Here is a 27,097-nt window from a genome sequence, read left to right on the forward strand (position 1 = left end):
CAGAAAACTGAAAGTGGCGCTGTGGCTCAAGTGGTAGAGCACTTGCCTTGAGCTGAAGAGCTCAGGGACAGCACCTAGGCTGTGAGTTAAAGTCCCAGGACCGAAAAAAAAAATCCATTTATGGGAAAAATATTTATTCTTACATTCTCCAGAGAAAATCATCCCTCAAGCTTTTAAAAGTTTATTTGTAATAAGTATTCCCAAAACATTGATAGTCTGAAAAAAAATTAAATAAACACTCTTATTGGCTGCCCAAACATGTTTCTGCAAAATTAAGAAATTTAAGTATGTGATAAGACATAATATTTAATTATAGAATTTACTAACTTTATTATTCATTCTACAAATAAGTATCAAAATAAACATTTAAATATTAAGATACTCTTAAAATATTTTTTCCCCAGTACTGGGATTTAAACTCAGGGTCTCATGCTTGCTTGACTTGCTTGCTTGAGCCATGCCTCCTGGGCTTTTTTTCTGGTTATTTTAGGGATGGAGACTTTTCTATTCAGGCTGCCTTAAAACCATAATCTTCTGGATCTCAGGTTCCTAAATATCTAGGATTATAAATGTGAGCAACCAGTGCCCATAATAAATACTTTTTATAAGCCGGGCACTGGTGGCTCACGCCTGTAATCCTAGCTACTCAGGAGGCTGAGATCTGAGGATCGCGGTTCAAAGCCAGCCCGGGCAGGAGAGACCGTGAGACTCCTATCTCCAAAAAACCACCAGAAAACCGGAAGTGGCGCTGTAGCTCAAGTGGTAGAGTGCTCGCCTTGAGCTGAAGAGCTGAGGGACAGTGCCCAGGCCCAGAGTTCAAGCCCCACGACCGACAAAAAAAATAAAAAAATAAAAAATAAATAAATACTTTTTATGTGATTTACATACTGAGAATAATGAAAAATCACTGCAAGGAGAAAAATGACAAATTTACTGTCAAGTAACATTACCAATACAATAAACATACCACAGAGGGTACCCTTTGCATTTATATTTATTTAGTGTTTATCTTACCAGCATTTTAGTTAATTTGTTTATTTGTTTAGTTAATTTGTTTATTTAATCTAGGGGGGGAGGTGGTGCTGGGACTCTAACTCAGGCCCCATGCATGGTAAAGCAGGAGCTCTAGCACTAGGTACATATCAGACTCACCATCATTTCAGTAAGTTAATACGTACATATATAACTGCATTTGAATAGCATTTTACAGTCATAAGGCATTTTCACTACACTATCCTACTTCATTCTCATAACTACTCTAAAATATACACAGAAACTATGTTTCTACTAATAAAACTTTTCTACATAAGACTACCACTAAAATCTAAACAAAGCAAAATATAGTACTATATCTTATATGCCTGCATAATAGTCAATAAAACTTAAATATTAATTTCAAAGAGATTTAGAATTTTAACTATAGGATCAGGTCTGACTACCCTATAGAAAATATTAATAAGATATATTTTTAGCCATTAATGAATAACCCCCCCCAAAATAATTAAGGTGTTTTCCACAGTAACATAGAAGAATGCACTTAAATAAGTACTGAGAAATTAACTTATTACTTTTTTAAAAAAGTTACTTCATTCGCTGCTATTGTAATAGAGTAGAAATTTTCCTATATCCTATTTATTTGTAAATATTCAGTTATCACTATGTCAAAGACAAAATTAATCATCTCTATATCAATCTCAAAAAAGTAGAGAATTTCCTACTGAATAGAAAAGTATAAAGAATTGTAATACTAAAGGTAAACTGATACTGTTAGGAAATAATCTTAAAATATATTAGGGGGTAATAGGATAAGAAAAACATTTTTATCTAACTTAATATACTGAATATTCACATTATCCTAATCATTCAATAAGCATTCAAATATCTGAGTGAATTTTTGTTCTTAATATTGATGACCAGGAGAAAAAGGAATCAAATCCCAGAGTACTGAGTACATAGGAGGATTGAGAGTTCTAAGCCAGCCTAGACTACATAACAATACTATCTAAAAAAACCAGCAGCAGGGAATGTAGCTCAGTGGGAGAGCAGTTGCTAGAGTCAACAAGCCCTGGGCTGGACCCAGAATTGCTAAATAAAAAATAAATTCAACAAAACAATCCATAAACACCAAAATACTCTTTTATGTATGCTTTATTGATTATATTTATATTTTCATCTATATATTAAAAGCAAATATAAAATCTTACTTTCACCCTTCTAATAGCATAGGTGTGACCAAGAAGTTCAAACACTGGTTGTCGTACATTCCTTAAATCCCAGCCTCTCAGACTGCAATCCACGGCTCCTGTCACCAGCAAATTCTGGAAACAATCCAGAGAAGGGTCAACCATGACAACATTGCAGTTGATCTATATTAAGTCTTTACATGTTCTGCTACCTAGAACTTGTGGTGAGTCCAAAGCTCCTGGCTGAAGAGACAGTGCTCAGCCTACTCTACATCTACCCGAACAGAAATTCATTGTGTAAATACATGAGGCTTTAATATAAGATCATTTGCATGAAAGTTACAATGATTATAAAAAGTTTTGATCACAATAAAGTATATAACATTATCTTTTTCACATTACTGAATTATCACATATGCTACAATTTAATTTTCTTATAAGGAAAATTCACTTGTGATGGTCCAAATTGAAACTGCAGCCATCAGCACTGACATTCTCACATAAATCAAGTATTACTACTAAATATGTACTAGTTTTTCTTTCTTTTTATGTAAATGAGTCTGCCAGTATAATGTTTTTGTTAATTTAAAATTAGAAAATAGGGTATATATGTTTTGACAATTTTTTTGCAGTCAAAAACCACTGGTAGGGCTGGGAAGGTGGCTCAGTGGTAGAGCGCTTGCCTTGCATGCATGAGGCCCTGGGTTCAATTCCTCAGCACCACATAAGCAAAAAGAAAAAAGCCAGAAGTGGTGCTGTGGCTTACGTGGTAGAGTGCTAGCCTTGTGCTGAAGAGCTGAGGGACAGTGCCCAGGCCCAGAGTTCAGGCCCCACGACTGGACCTCCCCCCCAAAAAAACAAAAACAAAACAAAACAAAACACTGGTACAGAAACAGTAAGTAGGGCTGGGAATGTGGCTTAGTGGTAGAATACTTGCCTAGCATGCCCAATTTCTCGGTACCACATGAAAAAAAGCCAGAAGTGGTGCTGTGGCTCAAGTGATAGAGTGCTAGACTTGAGCAAAAAAAGCTCAGGGACAGTGCCCAGGACCTGAGTTCAAGCCCCAAAACTGGCAAAAATAAAGAAAAAAGAAAAAGAAAGAAAAAAAAAACAGTAATTACATTTGCATATATTAAATCTCTTTCTATTTTCAATTCTTTGCTCATGTGGCTGAAGCTTTGAAAACAGTTACACATGGACATGGTTATCATAGAGAAATTTAGAAATCAGGCATGTAAGAGAAGATGAAAGAAAAATTTAAAAACATCAAGACTGTCATTAAAAATCAAATTACAAAAAGTTCATCAGTCTAGATTAGTGAAATGAAAAAGAAAGTAAAGCAAAAGATGATACAAAGTGGCAGGGTGAAGAGCAATCACACACAGAAAGAAAGAAAAAGAAAAAGAGGGAAGGAAGGAAGGGAGGGAGGGAGGAAGGAAGGAGAAAATTAAAAAATTATAAAGTACTTTCCCAAAACAAACTAGAAGGGTTGCACTGCTGAACTTTCGAGAATTTGTGTTTTTTACTTTTCCTGCTTTATGAGCACTTAGATTCAATTAATGCTAATGCATGTCAGTCACAATCACTAATTAGAAACAAAAGGGACTACATTTACTTAATGGTCCACCCAAGTCCACATAAACAAAGACAAACAAAACTGATCGTTTCAACATTGGGAAGAGCAGCCACACAAAATGGAGCCACACATGTACCTCATTATATTTACACCAGTCACAACTCAAGATTTCAGCCTGATGTGCTGGGATCACAATTCGGACTCCTGTGGTCTTCATGTCCCAAACTCTCAGAGTCTGATCACCTGGGAAGTAAGTAAGACTTGATCACTCACGTTCCACCCCCGCAGCAGGTGCTCAGGACACAATGTGCTGCTCATAAAGGTAATTAAGCTAAGATACTCCCCCTGTTAGGATACTGCCATCTCTGTATGATTTTTAAATAAGAACTACTGAAAGTGAAAGGCAATAGAAAGCAATACAGAACAATAATGCTTTAACCCCTACTCAAAGAAAATTTGAATCTCACAGAGACAAAGAATTTTGACTTGTAAGTGGTTTTGTTTGTTTACTTGGATAGGGTGTGTATGTGTGTGTGTGTGTGTGTGCGTGTGTGTGTGCGTGCGTGCGTGCGTGCGTGCGCGCGCGCTCAAAAATCTTAAGGATATTACAAGAATGATTTGCTTTGCCTAACTGTACAAAGTCACCCTGACTAAATGATTTAAGCATGTGGTTTGCTTTCAATTTTTCTAAACTATGAAAGACATAAAATAAAAAAATGACAGGATAAATAAAAGCTAGAAATATGAATTTACTAGAATGCAGTTTCTGTAAAGCACTAGCCATGGTCTCTAGTACACAGTAGACACTATAACATATGGTAACCAAAGATGCTAATTATTAAAATTGACCTTTACTTATTTCATATACCCAATTCTAAATCACATCATCACATCAAATAGCTAAATTTAGACAATGTTTTTGACTTCTCTGGAAGCTGTATAAGAAAGATAAGCATGTGTGCCATTAATGAATGTTGAGGTCAAGAACAAGAGCTCTGAGTTCCGTGGCAGAGCAATTTCCTAGCATATACAAGACCCAGGGTTCAGCACTGCAAGAAAACAGGGCAAGAGGAAAAACAGGGGCTTTGAAGTTCCAGAGCCTGGTTCTAATCCCACTGGATCATCTGCTGGCTGATGATTTCTAATCAAGTTACTTTACTGACCCTTGGTTTCCATACCTATGAAGAACTACCTATAAGGTTGAAACAAGGTAAGGCAGTGGGGCTTAGTATATGCCACATATGCCACATAACCTTACTGTTCAAGAAAAACAAAATGAGACACATGCCCATGTTCGGAAGTCATTCCTGTCCCCATTAATAATAACGGGTAATATTTATTGAATGCTTATGCATTGGATGCTGTTCTAAACATGCATATTAACTTTTTATAAAATACTACAGTAATGACATGAAGCAGGAATTATGATACTATCAAAGCAATTGCTCTAGTCTTTACAAATGAGGAAAATGGAGCCTGGGACACTAGGCAATGGAACCTGTACCTGAACCAGAACCACTGCTCTGTGCCACCTCCTCATGCTGTCCTAGACAAATGCCATACAGTCCATGCTGCCTGATGGTTGCTTGAGGAAGTATTCCTCCATCCATGTTACTTTTTCTATAAATCGGGGGAGAGAGGTGTTTTTTCTCTCTGCCATTGGGACATTTGTTATTTTCTCCTGAATTATGTTAAAATAAAATTCCTAACACACCACAGATAAAGTTAAAATCTCCATTGTGCTCCCAATCCCATTCTACCTCCCTCCATACCCTGAGAGTTCAGCAATCAGGAATTGGATAGGCATCTCTTTCATATGTTTTGGGCGTACTTTTATGGATTCATAAATACATACTATTCCTTGCATACATATGAGATCTTTTTCCACTTTCATTTGAAAACACCATCCAGGTACTTTATAAAAGGTTGAAGAACACTTTGATAGATGAAAGTAACTGGCATTTTTTGGATCTAAGGACAATAGGGATGAAAGGGATCGATGAGTGTGGACATACAAAGGGAATCAGTTCTGAACTGGTTCAGGTTAGAGCTTCAAACACCTGTAGGCACCCTAAAAATAATCAGTCTCCAGTTTAGCCACCAGTCAGGAGAACGTGTTTCAGAACTCCAAACAGCTTTCATGAAATGACTTTTCCTTTCTTGCCCTAGCCTTTCGTGTCTATCTCAAAGTGATGTGGATGGCTAGCAACAACTTTCTTCTAGGAACAGCACACTCCCTTCTCCAAGTAATTCTCCACACAGGATCACTCTGCAGCTGGAAGGTCAAAGTAGCCATGGAGGCTCTGGTGGCCAAGAGTCTTACTGTATGGAGAAAGCAAGCCTACAGTCAAGTTACCAAGCAGTGACAAATTCAGATGAGAGACACTGTCCTGGAGCAGTTCAAACAACCCTTCCCTTTGTCGTTACGCTTTTCAACAAATGTGCCAAGGACCTACAACAGCTCTAGTTCTATCACTTGCGGGTAGGAAGGATGTTTCTTATCATAGAGGGAGTAGACGGTATGCTCCCCAAGTTTCTGTCTCTAAAAAATCCCAACATTTGATTTAACATGAGGCTTCCTCTTTAACATACCAATGGCTCTCCAAACCAGATACAATTTAATAGTAAGTTAAGAACTTGGAGATCTTCTATAGCCATGATTAAAGAATTGTCTAAAGTCTAATGAGCTGTGTTACCTGACTATTACCTTCTCTGAGAATGTGAATTGATTTAAAGTGAAGACTAGGAGATTAAAAATAATCTACTGTAGCACTATGATGAGTGAGTCTCACCTGACAGAAAGATGAGCAAAAGATATCAGACACAAAAGCATACAACAGGTAGCAAAGTATTAATCTCTGCTATTAGAAGGCAGAGCTGGATGCCCTGGAGGGTGGGGTAGTGGGGAGGAGCAGGGACATAAAGAACTAGATGAAGTCCTCTGGTGTAATTCTGTTTATTGATCCAAGTAAAGGTTATACAGATGGGCTCACTGTGAAAAATAAGTCAAGTTGTTCATTTAAGGGTACACACCTGTTAGGTATGTGTGTAAGAGATTCAACAACAAAGGTTGGGTTGATGGTGAATCAGTATCTCTCATACAATATTCTGGCTCTGCACCATCATACTCAAGCAATATATAGATTTAAGTCATGGCTTAGGTTGTCCTCCTGGCATTAACTTGAGGGACAGAAAAAGAAGACTGCTGTACAGGAGTTAAGAACCCCACGTCTCTGAAAGTCATTTTTATTGTACACTGTTGACATCCTGTCTTCATCTCTGTTGCCCAGGTAAGAAAGAGGCCTTCTAGCAGTGTGTGACATTCCACTCTTCCAGCTGCCAGGGCGTCTGCATTTATATTAATCCCATCTCCAGACACCTGGCCTTGCACTGCCAGCCAGACTCTCATCAGGGCCCTTGATGATGGCATAGTCCTACCTGAATCACCAGCTTCTCTTATCAGCTGCAGACCTGCCACTGGCAGCAAAACCAATTGGCAGGGAGTACTATGACTCTGCCTAATTTCAAAATGCAGCAAGTAAGAGGAAGAACAATGAGTATACACAGAGTCTAAAACTGTCAAGTGAACAGAGTCCTGACAGAGTACTTTTGGGCCCAAATAAATTAATCTAATTGAAATGCCAGATGTCTCTCATATGAAATATGATTTTTCCTTACAATACAATGAGGTTTATTTTAACTACTGCTAGACCCCACACATTGAGGCACAGCTAAGACTTATGCAATTATGCCGTCTGTAATAGGAGTAATTTAGTTTTCATGATTCAAAAGAAAGTTTACTCCATATTAATTCCCTTTATTTAAATAGCTCATATATCCTTCCTTTCTGTCTCATGAACTAGACAAAACAAAATACCCTTTGAGAACTCTGCTATGAAGATATACCTAGATTTATCTCTTCCTTTTTGGTTTTAACTTCACGAATGATAATTAATTCAAGTCCTACATAACCTTTAAGGAGACTAAACTCTTGGAGTAGCCTAACTGATTTCCATATATTATCTTAAAATGTAAGATTGAATAAAATAGCTAACAATATGTGTGCCACACATAGAAGCTTATCATATAAGCTTTTATCCTATCATTAAAAATAAGTTGAGTTCCATAACTATGAGCTTTGCAATTGAGATTGTTTTTATGCAAAGACTATGGTATATTTTATAGCAAGCAATGGTGAAACAAAGGACATGGGGGGAACCAATGCAACAGAAATATACACAAGACAATATGTTGGAAATGATCTGCACAACTTGGGGGTGTGGGGGAGGGGGAGGGAAATTAGGAGAAAAATGAGGGAAGGGGTGACAAGTTTGACAAGAAATTTACTTATGGGGCTGGGAAGGTGGCTCAGTCGTAGAGTGCTTGCCTTGCATGCATGAGGCCCTGGGTTCGATTCCTCAGCACCACATAAGCAGGGGGAAAAAAGCCAGAAGTAGCGCTGTGGCTCAAGTGGTAGAGCGCTAGCCTTGAGTTGAAGAGCTGAGGGACAGCGCCCAGGCCCAGAGTTCAGACCCACAACCGGACCCCCCCCCCAAAATTTACTTATTACCTTACTTACTGTAACTGTAAGCCCTCTGTACACCACCTTTACAATTAAAAAATGCAAAAAAAATGATTGTTGAAGATTATTACAAAACTGAGGATGGAAAAAAAAACAAAACTTCTCAAACTTAAGAAACCATCTTATCTCTGAGTTCAGCACTGAAGCCAACCACTCTGCGGGTTTTTAAAAATTAGATGATTATGTTCCTATGAAAACAAACATGGCAACTCCCACCACATCAGTGGAAAAAAACTATTTATTTAACATATCAGACAGAGCTATCTGAAACTAATACAGTGCTTTTCAAATACAGCTGATCACTTGATTCAACTGGGATGAAATATACACCTCCCAAAGGCATTCTGATTCAGCAGAACTTGGGTGAAGCCCAGAATTCAGTTGTTATCTAGGTTCCCTAATGAATCTAGCAGATTGGTAACTTTTTTAAATTCCTGTGTATTCAGAGCCTGTACAGAGCAAGCTACTTTAAGCATCTGTTCTCATAGTCATTCTAGCTGCACATGCGCACTACAAAGGCCATTCTGATGCTCCTCAAATATACTGTTCTCTGCACAACCCACATCTTTACCTCCATCCTAAGAATCTCCTAACCTTCCTAAGGCAGTAGCTTGGACATTCTTTCCTGAGGAAAGCATCCCTGAAGACCACTAGCCCTGACAAGTTCATTTATACATTTCCATAGAATTCATGTTATCATAAAAATAGGTAACAGTTCTAGGGTTCTTATTCTCTCTGTGTGGCAGCCATTTGAAGTCCTTCCTGTACATGAACTCAAGCATCCTCAAAACTGCATAGTATAGGTCTTATTATTGCCCTTCTTGTAGAAATAACAGAAAGGCTAAGTAGCATGACCAATGTCACACCACCACAAAACAAGAAGAACATGGTGCTAGGAAGCCATAAGTCCATGTGGTAACCACTGTGTATCAACACCGCTAGCTTGTTTGTACCTCCCTTTTTCACTAGATGATATGTTCTTGACGGACAGGAACTTTGCCTTCATCCTCACTGAATCTCCAATGCCCAGCAAATGACATGTATTTAATATCTGGTGGGCTAGATGAGTGTTCTTTTCAAACATCAAAATGAACCATGGATGGGATGTGTTTTCGAAACTCAGATAAGTGGGTACTTCTAGATCATATGAAATAACAGACAAAAACACTTTAGTATTCATCAGTGGAAGGCTTTTGACTGAATAAGAGAATATGGAAAGCTATAGGAAATACAGACAAGATGTGCAAAGAAAATCTGCTAAGGAGCTCACCTGCCTATTAATGCCTTGCATATGATATGGCAGGCAACTTTTTTGGGGGGCCTCCCTTGAAGTGACCAAGGCACATTAAGTATTTTAGAGCTTGCTTTAAGTTTTTACTATACCACAACTCCTTCTGGTATTTTTGCAGAGTGGAAGAAATGTCCAATTATTTCAAACTTAATGAAATAGCTAATATTTGAAAATTATCATGAAGAAATATTTTAGGAAAATGACACACATGATAAATCAACATTTTAATGAGTTTTCAAAAACGTCTAAACAGCATTATTGGATCTGATTCAAGGGGCAAGTTTTAAAAAGTTTATTTTTGTTGATTGTTTTGCTTTGTTTTAAGGAACACATTTCATAGCTTGTAGGTTTAGTGTTTGGTTTGATTCCTCAAATCCCCTGTGATTTAGTTGAAGCCTTAAATGTACAACCATTATAATGCACATTGGCCCCCTGGAATCTAATCACCTACTTCTACTTAATCAAGATTTATTCCTCATATCCTCAGCACTTGAAATTTGGGTATCATTCCCATTTTCTGCCGGCCACTGCAGGAGCTAAGCTGGATCTAAGTCAATTAAAACAACATAAAACAACCACAAGGACCCACTGAACCAGACAAAGTAAAATTCTCCTGAATGTCTGAGAGAGGACCTTCCACTTTTCCTGTTAGTCAGAAATCATAAGAATGGAAGGGTGGGAGCTACTGCCATCATCTGGTAACTTATAAAAGACAAAAGACAGAGCCCTATCTATCCAGCTTTGCCTCTAAAGCTAGATCTAGTTCAAGAGTTGGCAACTCTGTCAGCAAACAAATCTACCTTCTTCCTTAACATAGTATGGGCCAAATTTTGTGCATTTTTTACAAAAGAATTCCCAATTAATATGACAAGTATTTGTATTTCTAATATAACACATTAAGGTAATATAATTGAAAAGATGGTCTCTGAATATTCTATATACACTATCCACGGTAAATATTACATATACAAATATATATGTGTATACAATATTACATAAAGTTCAATGTGAAAGGAGTTATGTGTGACTCAACCCAAATAAAGGACTAATACACATAATTCTGGCTGATATGTAAATAAATGCACCTGTTATTAGTTCATAATTTTTATCACTGGATTTTATGTTTGGTCACCAGAATAAAAAGAGAGAACAATTATTAAAAAAATAACAAAAGTGGGTTAGGGGTGTAGCTCAGTCATAGAACGTGTGCTTGGCATGCATGTGGCAAATTCAGCTCACACACACAAAAAGGAAAGAAGGAAGGAAGGAAGGGAAAGAGAGGGAGGGAAGGAGGGAGGGAAGGAGGGAAGAAAGAAGGGACTAAATAAATGCAATTTTAGAACTTTAAATAATATTATAAAGAAAACCACATGTAACAGTAAGGTAAAAGAACTTAAACTATCTATAATCTGTCTTAGTAAAGTTATACTCATGATACAATTTAGTGACTGTTGCCAGTTAGAGCTCCCAGCAGACATGCCTTCACTGAAAGGGAAATGTGTTCCATTCATTTTTATGATGGATACTGCTAATTCCATTCAGGGTTTGAAATGGGCCCTCTGAAACCATAAGATATAACACCAAAGAACATCTCTCTTTTGTATGAAAATACATACTAATGTCAATCTAATATATATGCTTGTGAGAATTTTAATTTAACTTGTACCAAGACTCTCTGAATTAGGGCTTTTCATCAAAGGTAAAAATAGAAAAGTATGATTACTAAAGTGAACTGTGGTTATCTTAGAATCTGCTTCACTACAAGTATGAAACTCATTTGCATTAAATTTGAAGCTATTTTGCATGGAATTAAAAGCATAAAATCTGACCAATACAAGTTATACACATAGATCAAAGAGATAATTTCATATTGAGTATTAATAGTGCTTCCATTAACTTAATATACACCAACTTAATGGCTAACTGTGCCACAGAAATTTAAAAGATCTAAGAGGAAATTCAACTTCAGATAAAAAATGGGATGAGGGCCAGGCGCCAGTGGCTCACGCCTATAATCCTAGCTACTCAGGAGGATGAGATCTGAGGATCACGGTTCAAAGCCAGGCCAGGCAGGAAAATCCGTGAAACTCTTATCTCCAATAAACCACCAGAAAACCAGAAGTGGCGCTGTAGCTCAAGTGGTAGAGTTCTTGCCTTAAGCTGAAGAGCTGAGGGACAGTGTTCAGGCCCAGAGTTCAAGCCCCATGAATGACAAAAAAAAAAAAAAAAAAAAAAAAAAAAGGGACTAGGACAAATCTACTACTGCTCTCCTTAAAATGAGCTGACACTATGGAAAAAATGTAATTCAGATTATAGATGAGAAAGCCAAGGCCCAGACAACATAGAAATTTTTAAAAATAATAGTATTAGTTTTATATGTTTACAAGGTATACAGTTCTTTATTTTAAAAAATAATGCAATTAATTTTTAATCCGAGAAAAAGATGTTTCTTAGCTATGCTTGCATATATAAATATTACCATTATTTACTATTAGGATCTCAAAATATTGCATAATCTAAATGGATATATATGTATATAATTTATTTGAAAGTTGCCATTTGAGTGTCTTCAATCTAATACTTGCAGAATTCACAGAAATTTGAATAACTTTAAATTTTAGAATTACAAGAAAGTGAACTTGAAGAAAGGCCTACCTTTAGACTTCAGATGAGTCAATGAAAGCTACTAGAAGCACACTACTTTCTCCACTAGCTATCACCTTTTCTCCTCCCATAAGCAATTAACTATACAAAAGAGCTTCTAGTGCTTTATCTCCCTTCAAAGTTCTATACAAGGTATCAGAATACATTTTCCATAAAGGACCAGGTGGTAAATATTTTTGGATTTGAGCACTATTAAGCCTCTAACAACTTTGACACTAGTGTGAGAGCAGCCATAAACAATATGCAAATAAACAGACATGGCCATGTTCCAATTAAACTTTATTTACAAAAGCTACGAACAAGTTATTATGATATGAAGACAGTAATCTGCCTAGTATATTCGATTCTAAGGCTTTGGCTTTTAGTTACCAATTATGAGCTAAGGACACAATTGTAAAGCACCAGGTCTGTGCATTAGGACCTTCAGTTTCAAACCTGACCTGTTCAGTGACAAACTTTGTGTGTTTCACAAGTTCAATATTGTTCTAAAAGAAAAAGATCTTCTCTTTTAAATGTATGTCTTAGCTATGACATTATCTATCATCTTCAAATTTTTCCAGTCTTTAAAGGTTAGATTCCTTTAAAGGTACTCTGGGCCACAGCTGTGCTTGCCAATAAGTTGGTAAAGAAGGATAGATCCCAAGAACTTAAAGAATAGGAATACAATTTTCTTTGAATCGAGGGCACACAGTGCCATCTAGCGGGGAAAATTAGGCTACTCCAATTTTTGTTAAATTCACAAGTATTTACCTGAGGCTGAAGCAAAACAACCAGGGATGTGAGGAGACCAGATTGTGCTATAAATGACACTTTCATGGCCTCGAAAGGTGCACAGACACTTTCCAACAGTTGGATCCCACTACAAATAAATGAATAGATAATTTAATAGAAAAACATATGCTCTTATGTCTACTGTATGTACAATATACTATGTTTACATATACATACTACCTCAAGAATTTTTATCATCTACTTTATATAAACTAAAATAGTCTTTCAGAGGCCAACATAATCAATGATAAGATAATTATTAGTTCATAGCTAAAAAGAGTAGAAAATGTTAAGTTCTAGTGTTTTAACATATTTTTGAAAAAAATATTGAATAATAGTAAAGCTACAGAAGGATATTTTGGAGAAAAAAAAAGACAACTAAGTGAAAGCACTGGACAAAAGGACTTTGTTTCTACATACAGACTTTGACATACCACTTTGACAGTTTGGTCCCATGAGCCAGACACCACGAGCTGCTCACCTCTGGTTTGGCTCCAATCAACACTATACACCTAAAAACATTTTAGTGTTTAGAAAGCAAACAGCATCAAGTTTAATGTTGCATTGTATCTCTTTATAACAGTAGTAGCTAGCTACAACAACTGATTTACCTCATCAAAACATCAACTAGCTGGGTATCAGTGGTTCATGCCTGTAATCCTATACTCAGAAGGCTGAGATCTGAGGACCTCAGTTCATAGCCAGCTTGGGTAGGAAAGTCTGTTGATACTCTTATATCCAATTAACCATCAGAAAGTCAGAAGTGGAGCTGTGGCTCTTGTGGTAGAATGCTAGCCTTGAGTGAAAACTCAGGGACATAACCCAGGCCCTGAGTTCAAGCCCCACTACTGGCAAAAACAAATAAACATCAACTGAAGTCTTATTCAACATGGTGCCTGAGAAATGGAAGTTGGGGGGATAGGGAGGACAGGAAGGGATGGTAAGGGGAGGAGGCAACAATGCTTGTCAAGAAATGTACTCATTACCTTGCTCATGTAATTGTAACCCCTCTGTACAGTATTTTCACAATTAAAAAAAAAAAGAAATGGAAAAGTCACCTTGCCCATTCATGCATAGGCAGGACACATTCTGCCTTATTACACTCTATGGACTCATTCCAAACCTTCCTCACCAAAATAAGCTATGTGTACTTTTGAACCTACCAACAAATCACTGTTGTAACACCTCAAGGAAAGGTCAGAGCAGATTACAAAGTATTCATCTAAAAAGTCCTTGTGCAGTCAGTGTTTATCAGAAAGCATTAAAATTCAATTAATATCCCTATTGGGTCTTTCTTAGAAAAAGCTTCTAGGGACCAAGTGATCTTTCCATATCTCCTGGCAAACAGCTTTAGTGACCTGGTACTGATACTCTTTTGTTTTGTTGTTTGTTTGTTTTTTGGGTCTTGGGCATTGTCCCTCAGCTCTTCAGCTCAAGGCTAGCACTCTACCACTTGAGCCACAGTGCCACTTCCAGCCTTTTCTGCTTTATGTGGTGCTGAGAAATTGAACTCAGAGCCTCATCCACGCAAGGCAAGCACTATACCACTGAGCCACTGAGCCACCTTCCCAGCCCAGTACTGCCACTCTTAACTTCAGCTTCCCTGCTCTCAGTGCACCATTTTAGGTGACATGTCTAAAAATGTATGGATATGGTTTTGTTCATTCTGTTGCTTACACAACAAATGATACACAGATCACTACTGTAAGTAAATTCAACAAAATACTGCATATTTACTAAAGTAGTAATGACACAGATCTAAGTGCATACCATTAAATAGGATTAGCCAGAGGGTTACTTTCAGTCTTAAACTGCCCACATATATGTAGGTGTATGACTGTGTAGGCTTTTTGTGGCTTAAGCAGGTTATTGTTCTCTATTCCCCAATGCTATGCTCAGACATGTGAGAGCCTGAGGGCGGGGGAGGGTAGAATCCATAGTACTGATCTTGTACTTATTTAAAATTTAGATGTTTTGGAGCTGGGAAGGTGGCTCAATGGTAGAGTGCTTGCCTTGCATGCATAAGGCCCTGGGTTTGATTCCTCAGCACCACATAAGCAGAAAAACCTGGCACTGTGGCTCAAGTGGTAGAGCGCTAGCCTTGAGCTGAAGAACCGAGGGACAGTGCCCCACAACCAACCAACAAATAAATAAATAAATAAAGTTTTGATGTCTTAACCCCAAAAAGTCCAACTTAGAGAAGCATAGATGGTGGTTGCCAGGACCTGTGAGAGGGACAGAAAAAATGGATCATGAGCAATGAGGAGATGTTGGTCAAAGGTATAAAATTTAAGGGAAATCTAAATATCCAATGACTTCAACTGTACATATAGTTAGTAATAATGCATGTACACTTGAAATTTGCTAAGACAGTAGATCTATAGATAAACACACACACACACACACTAATATCAGGAGATCAATGTTAATTAGTTTGACTGGAAATAAGATATACCGACATCAAAACATCTTAAATATATATAATTTTTATTTGTCAATATTTCAATAAAGCTGGAATATTTAGCCAGGTGTGAAGGCACCACTCAGAAAGCTGAGTCAGGAGAACTTTAAGTTCAAGATGACCCTAGACTACATAAAAACAACAGCAACCAACAAAAACGCTGGGAAAAAATTACAATGAAACTATTAAGGTTCTAGAAAATAGAGATGAAAATTTTCTATCTTGTACATTAAAGATTTTTGCATTCATTTTATGTTCTAAAACATTACACTATCAGATGATCTTAATGACCAAATTAAATTAAACTAGCCAAGTAAGCACCTCCCATGTCAGACCCTGGTCCTAGCTCTGGTGCTGCCCATTCTCACGCCCTGAGTTCCAGCCCACAGGCTACATGTACTTTATAAAATCTGAACCTCATCAAAACCATTCTGAAAGGCTATATAATATCACTGAAACCAATTCCCAAGGAGCTTATTTTTAATTTATTTTAGAGTATATTTAATTAAAAATTGTCCAATAAAAATTATGCCCAGAGTTTTCAGTGCCTTCCTCTTCCAGGGCACTCTTTGCTTGGCTTCCCATACTACTCCTCTGGCCTCACCACCTGAATAGCTCATTCCTACTTTTCCCTCAGACTCAAGGATACATTCCTTGCCTTCCCAACACTGTAGCCCCTCAGCTCATGATAAGCACTAAACATGAGATGAACAGAGCCTCAGTCTCTCTATCTCAAAGAGATCATCTTCCCATCTGTACCAAGTGAGGAAACTTGTAGAGTCAAACTTTTTTGAAATCAATGAATGCACAGAGAAAAAAGTCTGAGTGGAAACCCTATCTCCTCTTAGTGTATTCTTCCATCTCTTTCCTATTCTTAACTTCCCTTACCACTCCCACTCAAAGAGTAGACATAGTGTATGGTCAAATTAAATAGAGAGATCTGATTCTAATCTTTAAAAGCAGGGTTTTTCTAAAAGTCTATTTTATGAAGTTTCTCTCGGCAGTGGTGAAGAAAATTAATTGGGACAATGGAAAAGATGGGGGTGGAGACTACTGAATAGTATTTTGTGCTACTTTATGAAATCTGAATTTCATCAAAACCATTTTGAGAGCACATATTTTACTAGTGAAACCATCCCCAAAGAACTTTTTTAATCTATTTTTTTACAGAACTGCTCCCTTTCCAAGTTGCTCTATTTAAAAAATGTCAAATAAAAATTATGCCCCAAATTTTTGTACTTATCTGTATGAATATAAAAGAAAAAGACAGTGACTTTTAATTATTAAGAGATCAGAAAAAGTTTTCAATTTCAATACAAAGCTTAATATTTTTTTCATTAAGGATTTAAAATCATGTATAAAATTATAGAGAATAGTATAACCTCCTATTATACACTTTTTGTTGATGTTGTCAGTCAGGGGGCTTGAACTCAGGGCCTGGGCACTGTCCATGAGCTTTTTCACTCAAGGCTAGCATTCTACCACTTTCAGCCACAACATCACTTCTGATTTTCTGGTGGTTGACCAGAGATAAGAGTCTCAATGACTTTCCTGTCCAGGCTGGCTTTGAACCACAATCCTGAGATCTCAGCCTCCTAAGTAGCTAGGATTTACAGGCATGAGCCACCAGTGCCCAGCCACACTTTCCATAATGATCTACTTTGCTCATCTGTTTCATCTAACCCATTGCTGGCTGACTGAATCACTGCTAGAGTATCTCAACACCCACCACTTTACGTGTAAGTACTTTAGCAGGTATTCTTCTACATCAGCACAAGGTCGTTTTTCAGCACAAGGTCCTTTTCACCCCTGACAAGACTAACTATAGCCCTCTAATATCACCTGATACTTAGTATCTTCATGTTTGTACCGATTATTAAAAGAATGACTTTTTAATAGTTGCTTTCTAAAAATCAATATCCAAACAAGATTTATCTTTTACATGTAGTTTTATGTTTCTTAAGTCCTTTACCTAAGATTTTGCTTTTTCTGTTCTCCTTTCTAGGCCATTTATTTGTTGAAGAAACACAGTTATTCATCCTGCCCAATGCCCTCTATTCTGAATTTGGCTAATTATTTCCTCATGGTGGTGTTTAACTTCTTCCTCTAGACTTCCTATTTCCTTTAAATTTAAGTTAGATCTGATGGCTTAATCAGATTTAGCTTAATTTTTTTTAGCTTCCTATTATATTAGGAGGCTTATAATTTCTGATTGATCCACTTTTAGTGATCCTAGACTGTTCAGAGAAAGCTTCAATCTTCTATTAATGGTTTTAGCATCCGACCATGTACCTCATCCAGAGTCATTATTTCATTAGGGCTACTGAATGGTGACTTTCTGTTATTCCTTCTGTATACATTACGTGGGATTCTGTTACAAACAATTTTAAATCAGCTTTTTGTTTACTCACAATAAAATTTCAAATGGAAAAGGCTTCATTTCCTTACCTTTATTTATTAATTTTCAGAAAAATGAGTCAATTGCCCTAGTACTCTTCAATGTTGGTAAGGTTTTTTCTAGTAATTACAATCCCATGTAAGTAGTAGAAATATATATATATGAATGTATGTATGTGGTCTGTGTATGTGTGATGCTGCAATTCATTATTGTCATTCTTTATGATGTTTGTATTGTCCCATCTTTGGACAATGAAAGTGTGTTCAAGTTGTCTCTTCTATATTTTGGACATGCCTACAATGGCCTCTTATAGTCTGCCTGCCTTCCTCTCTTCCTTCCTCTCTTCCTTCCTCTTCCTTCCTTCCTTCCTTCCTTCCTTCCTTCCTTCTTTCCTTCCTTCCTTCCTTCCTTCCTTCCTTTCTTCCTTCCTTCCTTTCTGCCTTCCTTCCTTCCTTCCTTTTTCTCCTTCTCTTTCCCTTTTTCTCTCTTTCTTGGAGATAGATTTTCAACTCTGTACCTTGTACCTCCTAAGCAGATACTCCTCTAGCCTTTTTGGTATTGGCTACTTTGAGATAGGATCTCAAGTTTTGCCTCCTATTTTAGCCTTCCCATAGTACCTCAGCTGACAGACATGTCTCACCATGCCCAGTTTCTTTCCACTGAGCAGACTTTCTCAAACTTCTTTACCCTCTTGAATATAACAGAGACTTACTTGTTCAATCTCAGTCTCCTCTATTGCTGGGATGTCAGGTATTTGTCACTGGCACCCAACTTTTCTTGTTTTCTAACACAAGAAGATAGCTTTGATTCATCTTGTATAGTATTTGCCCTGACCTGAATAAATGATTTTTCAAAGAACACTGATCCTTTTTGAAAAAAATTAGTATTTAGAAGCCAAAATCTAGACAAAGAATATTCACTGCTAGTGAGTAACTTTTGTCTCCATAGTAAAAAGACCTAAAAATATGTGTGTTAATTCTTCAGGCAAAGGACAAGAAATCACAATTTTCCCAAAAAAGAAAAGCCCAGAACTGGATGGATTCACTGATGAGTTCTATCAGACCTTAAAAGAAGAACTAACAACAATGCTAGTTAAATTCTTTCATAAAATAGAAAAATAAAAGGATTCATTCTACAAAGCCAGTATTATACTCATTCTAAAACTGGACAAAAGCATAACAAAAAAGGAAAATTAAAGACCAATCTCTTTGATGAACACTGATGCTAAAGTTCTCAACAAAACTCTAGCAGCCCAAACTCAACACATTAGAAAGATCAAAACCAATGATCAATTTTTGGTTTCATCCCAAGGATGCAAGGATAGTCCAACATATACAAATCAATAAATGTAATAATAAATAGCAGGAACAGAATCAAGAACATAAATCACATGATCATCTCAATGACACAGAAAAAGCCTTTGACAAAATAGAACATCCTTTGTGATAAACAGTCTAAAGAAACAAGAAATAAAAGGAACCTACCTCAACATTCTAAAGGATACAGATGAAAACCTATAGCTAACATCATATTAAATGAGTGGGAATTGAAATCATTTCCACTAAAGTCAGAAACAAGACAAAGGTGTCTACTCCCACCACTTTTGCTCAACGCAGCACTAGAATTCCTAGCCAGAGCAACAGGATGAAAGAAAGAAATTAAAAAGATTCAAATTGTCACTATTTGTAGATAAAAACTTCTATATCTGGGGAAACACCTTCAGAAACCTAACAGGATATAAACTCAACACTAAAAACGTTAGTCGCTATCTCAACAGAATAAATGAATATTCTTTGAAAGAAGTCAGAAAAACAATTTTAGTCACAAAACAATAAAACACCAAGGTTAGCTAAGGAAGTCAAAGAGCTCTCTATAAAACCTTTTAGACAGAAATTAAAGACCCCAGAAGATGGAAAGACTTCTCACAGTCATGGACTAGCAGAATTAATATCCTTAAATGGCCAAAAAAGCAATCAATGAACTATCCATCACATTTCTTTGTTTTTTTGGGTCCGGTCGTGGGCCTGAACTCTGGGCCTGGGCGCTGTCCCTCAGCTCTTCAGCTCAAGGCTAGCGCTCTACCACTTGAGCCACAGCGCCACTTCCGGCTTTCTTCTTTTTGCTTATGTGGTGCTGAGGAATCGATCTCAGGGCCTCAGGCATGCAAGGCAAGTGCTCTACCACTAAGCCACCTTCCCAGCTATCCATCACATTTCTAAAGGTCATTCTTCACAGAAACAGAAAAATCAATCCAACCAAGTGCCAGTGGTTTACACCTATAATCCTAGCTTTTTAGGAGGCTGACATCTAAGAACTGCAGTTCAGAGCCAGCCTGGTCAGCCATATCTGAAAGATGGTTCTCTCAAACTGACCTTTTCAACAAGGTAGCCAGTAGCATTCACTGGAGAAGAGATGGCTTCTTCGATAAATGGTGCTGGCAAAGCTGGTTATAGACTTCCGTGAGACTGAAACTAGACCTAAATCTCAAAATCAACTCTCAATGGATTGAAGATCTCAAAGTAACACTTGAAACTTTAAACCTACTGCCAGAAAACACAGGAAAAAGTGGCAAAGTTACAGGCACAGGTAGTTACCCTGATTGCCCAGAAAACAAAAACAAAAATTGACAAATGAGACTACATCAAATTTAAAAGTTTCTGCACAGCAAAAGAAACAAATACTGGAACCAAGATACAAACCACAAAATGAAATTCTTGTCAGTTATTCAACACATAAAGGACTTATATTCAGATTATACAAAGAGCTCAAAAAGTTGAACAGCAAAAGAACAAATAATCCAATTAATATATGGCCAAGCACACTGACAAAGCAGTTCTCAGATGAAATACAAATAGGTAATAGACACATGAAGGAATGTTCAACATTGTGAGCCATAAGGAAATGCAAATCAAAATTACACTAAGGCCGGGCACCAGTGGCTCACGCCTGTAATCCTAGCTACTCAGGGTGCTGAGATCTGAGGATCACAGTTCAAAGCCAGCCCAGGCAGGAAAGTCCCTGAGACTCTTATCTCCAGTTAACTACTAGAAAACCAGAAGTGGTGCTGTGGCTCAAGTGGCAGAGTGCTAGCCTTAGCCGAAGAGCGCAGAGGGACAGCACCCAGGCCCAGAGTTCAAGCCCCACAACCGACCAAAAAAAAAAAAAAAAAAAGCAAAAACTACACTAAGATTTCATCTCACTCTAATCAGAATGGCAATCTTCAAGAAAACAAAAAACAAATGCTGGCCAGAATGCAGAGAAAAGGAACTCGCTATATTATTGGCAGGAATAAAACCAGTGTAACCACTGTGGAAATCAGTATGGAGGTTACCCAAAAAACTAAAAAGAGACTTTCCTTATGACCCCACTTGTATCATTAGTTGGCATATATGTTAAGGAGAGTGAAGCAATATACAAGCAATATGCCAATATACCCATGTTTATTTCATCTCTATTTCCAAGAACCCAATGGTCCAGTCAGCTGAAGATCTCAACACGTATACTATGGGATACTATGCAAGTATAAAGAGAACATTGATGGAACTGGAGACCATCATCTTGTGTGAGATAAGCCAACCTCAAAAAGCCAAATACTGCATGTTTTTGCTTATTTATGGAAGGACATATATATTCATGAACAGTATGTGCATATGTAAACATACATAGATACATAAGTATATTTTTATATATACCCGTAGAACACAATTGGAGGATTCAAATGAGGGGGAAATGATGGTGGGTGAATAATTTCAATACATTGCATCTATGTATGAAAAAAGGCACAAGTTATCTTAATGAAATCTGATGAGCAAAAGGGTACTAGGGGATCTGACAAAGAGAAAGCAATAGACAGGGTTTTCTGATTAAAATGTAGTATATGTATATCTGAAAGACCACAGTAAAACTCCTAGATGCAATTAATATACACTAAAAAATTGACAACAGGAACGTAAAACAGGCTATTTGGGGGAGAAGCGGCATTAGCAGGAGAGAGACAGGTGAACAAAACGAGTAAATGTTCCTTAATAATACATACATATTTGGGTATGACCTGCAATCCAAACTATTCTCTGGGACAGACAGACAGACACACACACACACACACACGCACACATGCACACACACACACACACACACACACACCCCTGGCCATACAAGCCAGACCTGCAATCCAAACTATTCCCTGGGTCACACACACACACACACACACACACACACACACACACACACACACACACACACACACACACACACACACACACACAAAAACACACCTAGCCATACAAGCCAGACCTGCAATCCAAACTATTCCCTGGGACACACACACACACACACACACACACACACACACACACACACACACACACACACACACACACACACACACACACACACACACACACACACACACACACACACACACACACACACCTAGCCATACAAGCCAGACCTGCAATCCAAACTATTCCCTGGGTCACACACACACACACACACACACACCTAGCCATACAAGCCAGACCTGCAATCCAAACTATTCCCTGGGTCTCACACACACACACACACACACACCTAGCCATACAAGCCAGACCTGCAATCCACACTATCACACTATTCCCTGGGACACACACACACACACACACACACACACACACACCTCTAGCCATACAAGCCAGACCTGCAATCCACACTATTCCCTGGGACACACACACACACACACACACACACACACACACACACACACACACACCTAGCCATACAAGCCAGACCTGCAATCCAAACTATTCCCTGGGACACACACACACACACACACACACACACACACACACACACACACACACACACACACACACACACACACACACACACACACACACACACACACACACACACACACACACACACACACACACAGCCATACAAGCCAGACTTGCAATCCAAACTATTCCCTGGGTCACACACACACACACACCTAGCCACACAAGCCAGATCTAGATATAAATTTTCTTTAGTTGATTCACCTCATATTCAGTATTTAATGCTGCTACTGTTGAAATATATTTCAGAAACCCTCACGTATCTTCCTAAAGCCTAAGGACAATCTCATGGTACCTTGGGGAAAGGTCTGCTACCCCTATAAGGCACCGCAGGGCAGGCAAGTTCTTTTGGCATAAGGAAAGCCACAGGCCTTGGTGGAGTGGGTGATGCTACAGGATGCTACCAGGGGCATTCTGATTGCCTAATGAGAAGCCTGACCTTTCGTTTCATTCCACATCCTTAGGCCAAGATGTACTTTCTGCTTGAATAATTAAGTAATAAATGACATCTACTATGTACAAGAAATATTAAAGTTTAAACTAGTCCCCTGAAAACACTTCTTATGGACAGCCCCAAAGAGATTTCAGTCAGAGTCTAAGAAGGAAGAACCATCAGCCCAGAGAGACACCCAGATTCCCTTCCTACCTCCTGGGTATGTTCCTTATACACCTGCAGTGGCCCCGCAGTATTGACAGTGTCCCACAGCTGCAGTGAGCCGTCGCCACTACAGGTGACGAGGACGTGCTCATTGTTCTCACTCCACGTCACGTCAAATAAACCATCATTCCAGTCGAAGCTACAAGAGAACAAGCGAAAAAACCTAAGTAGAAATTACACAGACCGCTGGATGAATGAACAAGAGCCACACTATCATGGGCACAATCTTTCATGTATTTTGACACACATGATCTCATATTATCTTCACAACGACGGGAGAGAAGTAAAACAGGTACTTGACAAAAAACAAAACAAGTTCAGACAGGCTAAAAGAACAGACCAGGTTTCAGGCCAGGTGTGGTGGGTCATACTGAAAACCTCAGCTACTTTGGAAGCAGAGATAGGAAGATTTTAGTCAGTGGCCCACTCAGCAAAGTTGTGCAAGACCCTCCCTACCTAAACTAAAGCAAAAAGGTCCAGCAAGAGAGGCCCAGAATTCAAACTCCAACAACAAAAACACAGAAACACACACACAAATTACTAATACAAAACAATTTGTATAAAGTCCTGTTGCCATACTAATTTAGACCAATAATTTTAAACTTTCCCATCAATCTTTCTCCTGAGTTAGGAATGTAGTTAGCTTCTGACAGAACCTGGTTTCTTTTCTCTACTTCTGTCCAATGTTGAGGGAAGTATTAATGCTTCTAGCAGTCCCACAGGGAAAAAGGCATGAAAGAAAGGGAGGTCCCACTGTTATACAATATGAGTAATTAGGTCTTGCCCAATTACATTAAGACAGCAAAGACAGGCAATGTTCTATTCTACACTAACTAGTTTACTCTGTTTAAACTTGATAAATTATAAATGGACACTCAAAAAGTAAACGTGATTCAGTTTGCAAAAAAACAAAAAGTGAGAAGAAACATGGCATATTCCTAACCTAATGGCAAAAATTATTTCTATTCTATTCAAATGCTAAAGTATCTTTTTTTTTTTCTTTTTGCTTATGTGGTGCTGAGTAATCGAACCCAGGGCCTCATGCATGCAAGGCAAGCGCTCTACCACTGAGCCACCTTCCCAGCCCCTAAAGTATATTTTATAATGCAAATTCTAAGACCTACTTATGCGAAAGGCCCAAAACCTAATTCTACAAAGATGTTACTAGCAAGAGAATATAAGTTTAATAATTAGAACCACCTTACCTTCTAAAAATACAAAGCCCAGATTCATTTTGATCAAGTATTAGTAGTGTTCCACAACCTGATGAGAAAAAAAGCAAACTCAAAGTCATGCTGTTGAAGTTGTCAGAGGAAACATTTAAGATCAAGGAAGTCATCTTAAGTGAGTGCCTGATTTTTTACAACTACAGATTTCCTCTCAAGTATTGGGACTATGTATACAAAAGGATTAAAATTTTCATATTTGTTTTACTCTACTGGGGGCTCAACTCCAGGCCTCTTCTTTTTTTGCCCATTTAAGGCTGGTGCCCTACCACTTGAAACACACCTCCACTTCCAGTTTTTTGCTGGTTAGTTGGAGATAAGAGTTTCAGGGACTTTTTGGTGACCAGACTAACTTTACAACACAAACTTCAGATCCTACCTTCCTGTATAGTTAGAATAATAGGCATAAGCTTTAAATTTTTCATATTATGCTTCAGTTATTTCATATTCAACTTTACCATCTTACCTAAATGGAATCCAGACACTGAACTGCTGATGGGAAAAGACACTTTGAGTACTCACTCAAGGTACCAGGCAAGGTGGTAGGCACACAAACTTTCCTGTTACCTTTCCTTCTGACAATGAGAAACCTCAGGCTCAGGAGTCCCCTCAGATTGTGATTCTTCTACTAAATCATGCTGCCTTGCCAAAGATAAAAAAGATTTAACAATGAACTTAAAATATGAGTGCGGAAATACCACGCACTTGGTGGGGAAAAAATATTATATCAGTTACCTACCAGCAATGCATTGTTTTGTTGAAAGACTAATGTATTTGAAAGTTTACATTTATCTTTAAAAGGGGGGATGGGGAACTCTCCTGTTTAAACATGACTGACTTAAAAAAAAAAAAACACCAATTCCACTCAAGAGGTTTTGCAAATGATTAAAAGTAGTACTTCAGGCTTAACTGTGATTAAGCACTAAGAGCCACTGATGAAAATATAAGGAAAGCCAAGCATCAGTGGCTCATGCCAGTAATCCTAGCTACTCAGGAGGCTGAGGTCTGAGGATCACAGTTCCAAGCCAGCCTGGGCAGGAAAGTCCGTGAAACTCTTATCTCCAATAAACCACCAGAAAACCAGAAGAGGTGCTGTAGCTCAAGTGGTAGAGTTCTTGCCTTAAGCTGAAGAGCTGAGGGACAGTGTTCAGGCCCAGAGTTCAAGCCCCATGACAGATTAAAAAATAAAATAAAATAAAAGGAAGTATTTGCCTCCAAGTTTTACACAGCATATTTTTTTCCTACTGTAGAACTAAATAAAAACACTATGGATTACTGACAGCATCCACCTTGCTTCAGAGTACAACAAAAGCCAGAACATAAACTTAAAAAAAGTAAAAATAAAGCCAGATGGAAAGCTTAAAAAAAATCCAGATAATCACTCCCTAGATAAAGGTTTACAAATACTAAAATTTAGCCAGGTATGGTAGTGTTCACTTGTAACCCCAGTCATTTGGACTGCAGAGGCAGGAGGATAGAGACTTCAGAGTCAGTCCAAGCAAAGTGAGTAAGGCCCTACTTCAAAAAATAAATAAATAACAGCAATAAAAATAAATACAAATAAATGGGCTGGGAGGCCTGTCTCAAGTAGTAGAGTGCTTGCATTAGCTTGCATGAAGCTGTGGGTTCAATTCCCAATATTGCAATCATTAATGATACATAATAACAGTAAGTTAAAAAAAATTGACCATGGGCCCAGGCCTTTGCCATTCCATCCAATACACGGGTCACTCGCAGCTTGAGTCTCTTGACAGCCACTTGCAGTTATATACATGAGGCACAAAAGTTAAGAACAATGTTCTCTTCTTTCTTTTTCTTCCTTCCTTTCTGCTCATGTTAGTACTGGAGTCTGAACTCAGGGAATCCAGACTGCTAGCCTCTACCCCTTGAGCTCCTCCTCCAGCCGGACTTTTTGGCTGATTATCTGGAGACGGCACGGCCTTTTCAGCCCAGGCTAGCCTCAAACCCTGATCTTCCGGAACTCAGCCTGCAGGGCAGCTGGGACTACAAATGAGAAGCAGAAGGTAGGCTCTGGGGTGATCCCACAGACACCCTCCAATCGGCCTAGTGCCTTGGGGTAAGGCACCGCGCCCCCCGCACAGATCCAGGCCACCAACCACGTGGGCCAGGAGGGACAGGGGGCCTGGCACTGAGCTGGAACGTCGGCGGGGCGAGGGCGCTGGTAACCACAGCAGAAGCCGACGTACGACCGGCTTTGCTGGCTTGGTGCGAAAGCTCGGCGCGGCCCGCTCCTCTACTGCCACCTGGCGGCGGCTGGCGGCACCGCGCGCCCGCGGAAGCGCTTCCCCCGTGCCCCGCCCCGGCGCGCGCTCACCCGCGATGCCGTAGTTCTGCGCCGCCGCGCAGGCCAAGCGCCCCGGCAGATACGGAGAGAACTCCGCGGCGTAGCCGTGGCGGCCCGGCACCCTCAGGGTCCGCGCGGCGTTCATGGCGCCCGCCCGCCCTCCCGCCG

At 38.6% G+C, this 27,097-nt stretch overlaps 1 protein-coding gene across 1 annotated transcript in view; it reads right to left on the bottom strand.

The window, feature by feature from the left end:
• Pex7 (peroxisomal biogenesis factor 7) overlaps positions 1-27,097 on the bottom strand; it is a 61,698-nt gene extending 34,601 nt beyond the window's left edge. Inside the window, exons 1-7 of the mRNA XM_070010166.1 lie at positions 26,960-27,097; positions 24,604-24,661; positions 23,387-23,537; positions 13,502-13,579; positions 13,047-13,155; positions 3,896-4,002; positions 2,205-2,318 (exon numbers count right to left, since the gene is read on the bottom strand). Of these exons, the coding sequence (XP_069866267.1) occupies positions 2,205-2,318; positions 3,896-4,002; positions 13,047-13,155; positions 13,502-13,579; positions 23,387-23,537; positions 24,604-24,661; positions 26,960-27,074 (732 nt within the window). The 5' untranslated portion in view covers positions 27,075-27,097. The remainder of the gene's footprint in view (positions 1-2,204; positions 2,319-3,895; positions 4,003-13,046; positions 13,156-13,501; positions 13,580-23,386; positions 23,538-24,603; positions 24,662-26,959) is intronic.

Source organism: Dipodomys merriami, unplaced genomic scaffold (genome assembly GCF_024711535.1).
Source record: "Dipodomys merriami isolate MVZ:Mamm:240054 unplaced genomic scaffold, mDipMer1.0.p SCAF_8, whole genome shotgun sequence".
Lineage (NCBI taxonomy): Eukaryota > Metazoa > Chordata > Mammalia > Rodentia > Heteromyidae > Dipodomys > Dipodomys merriami.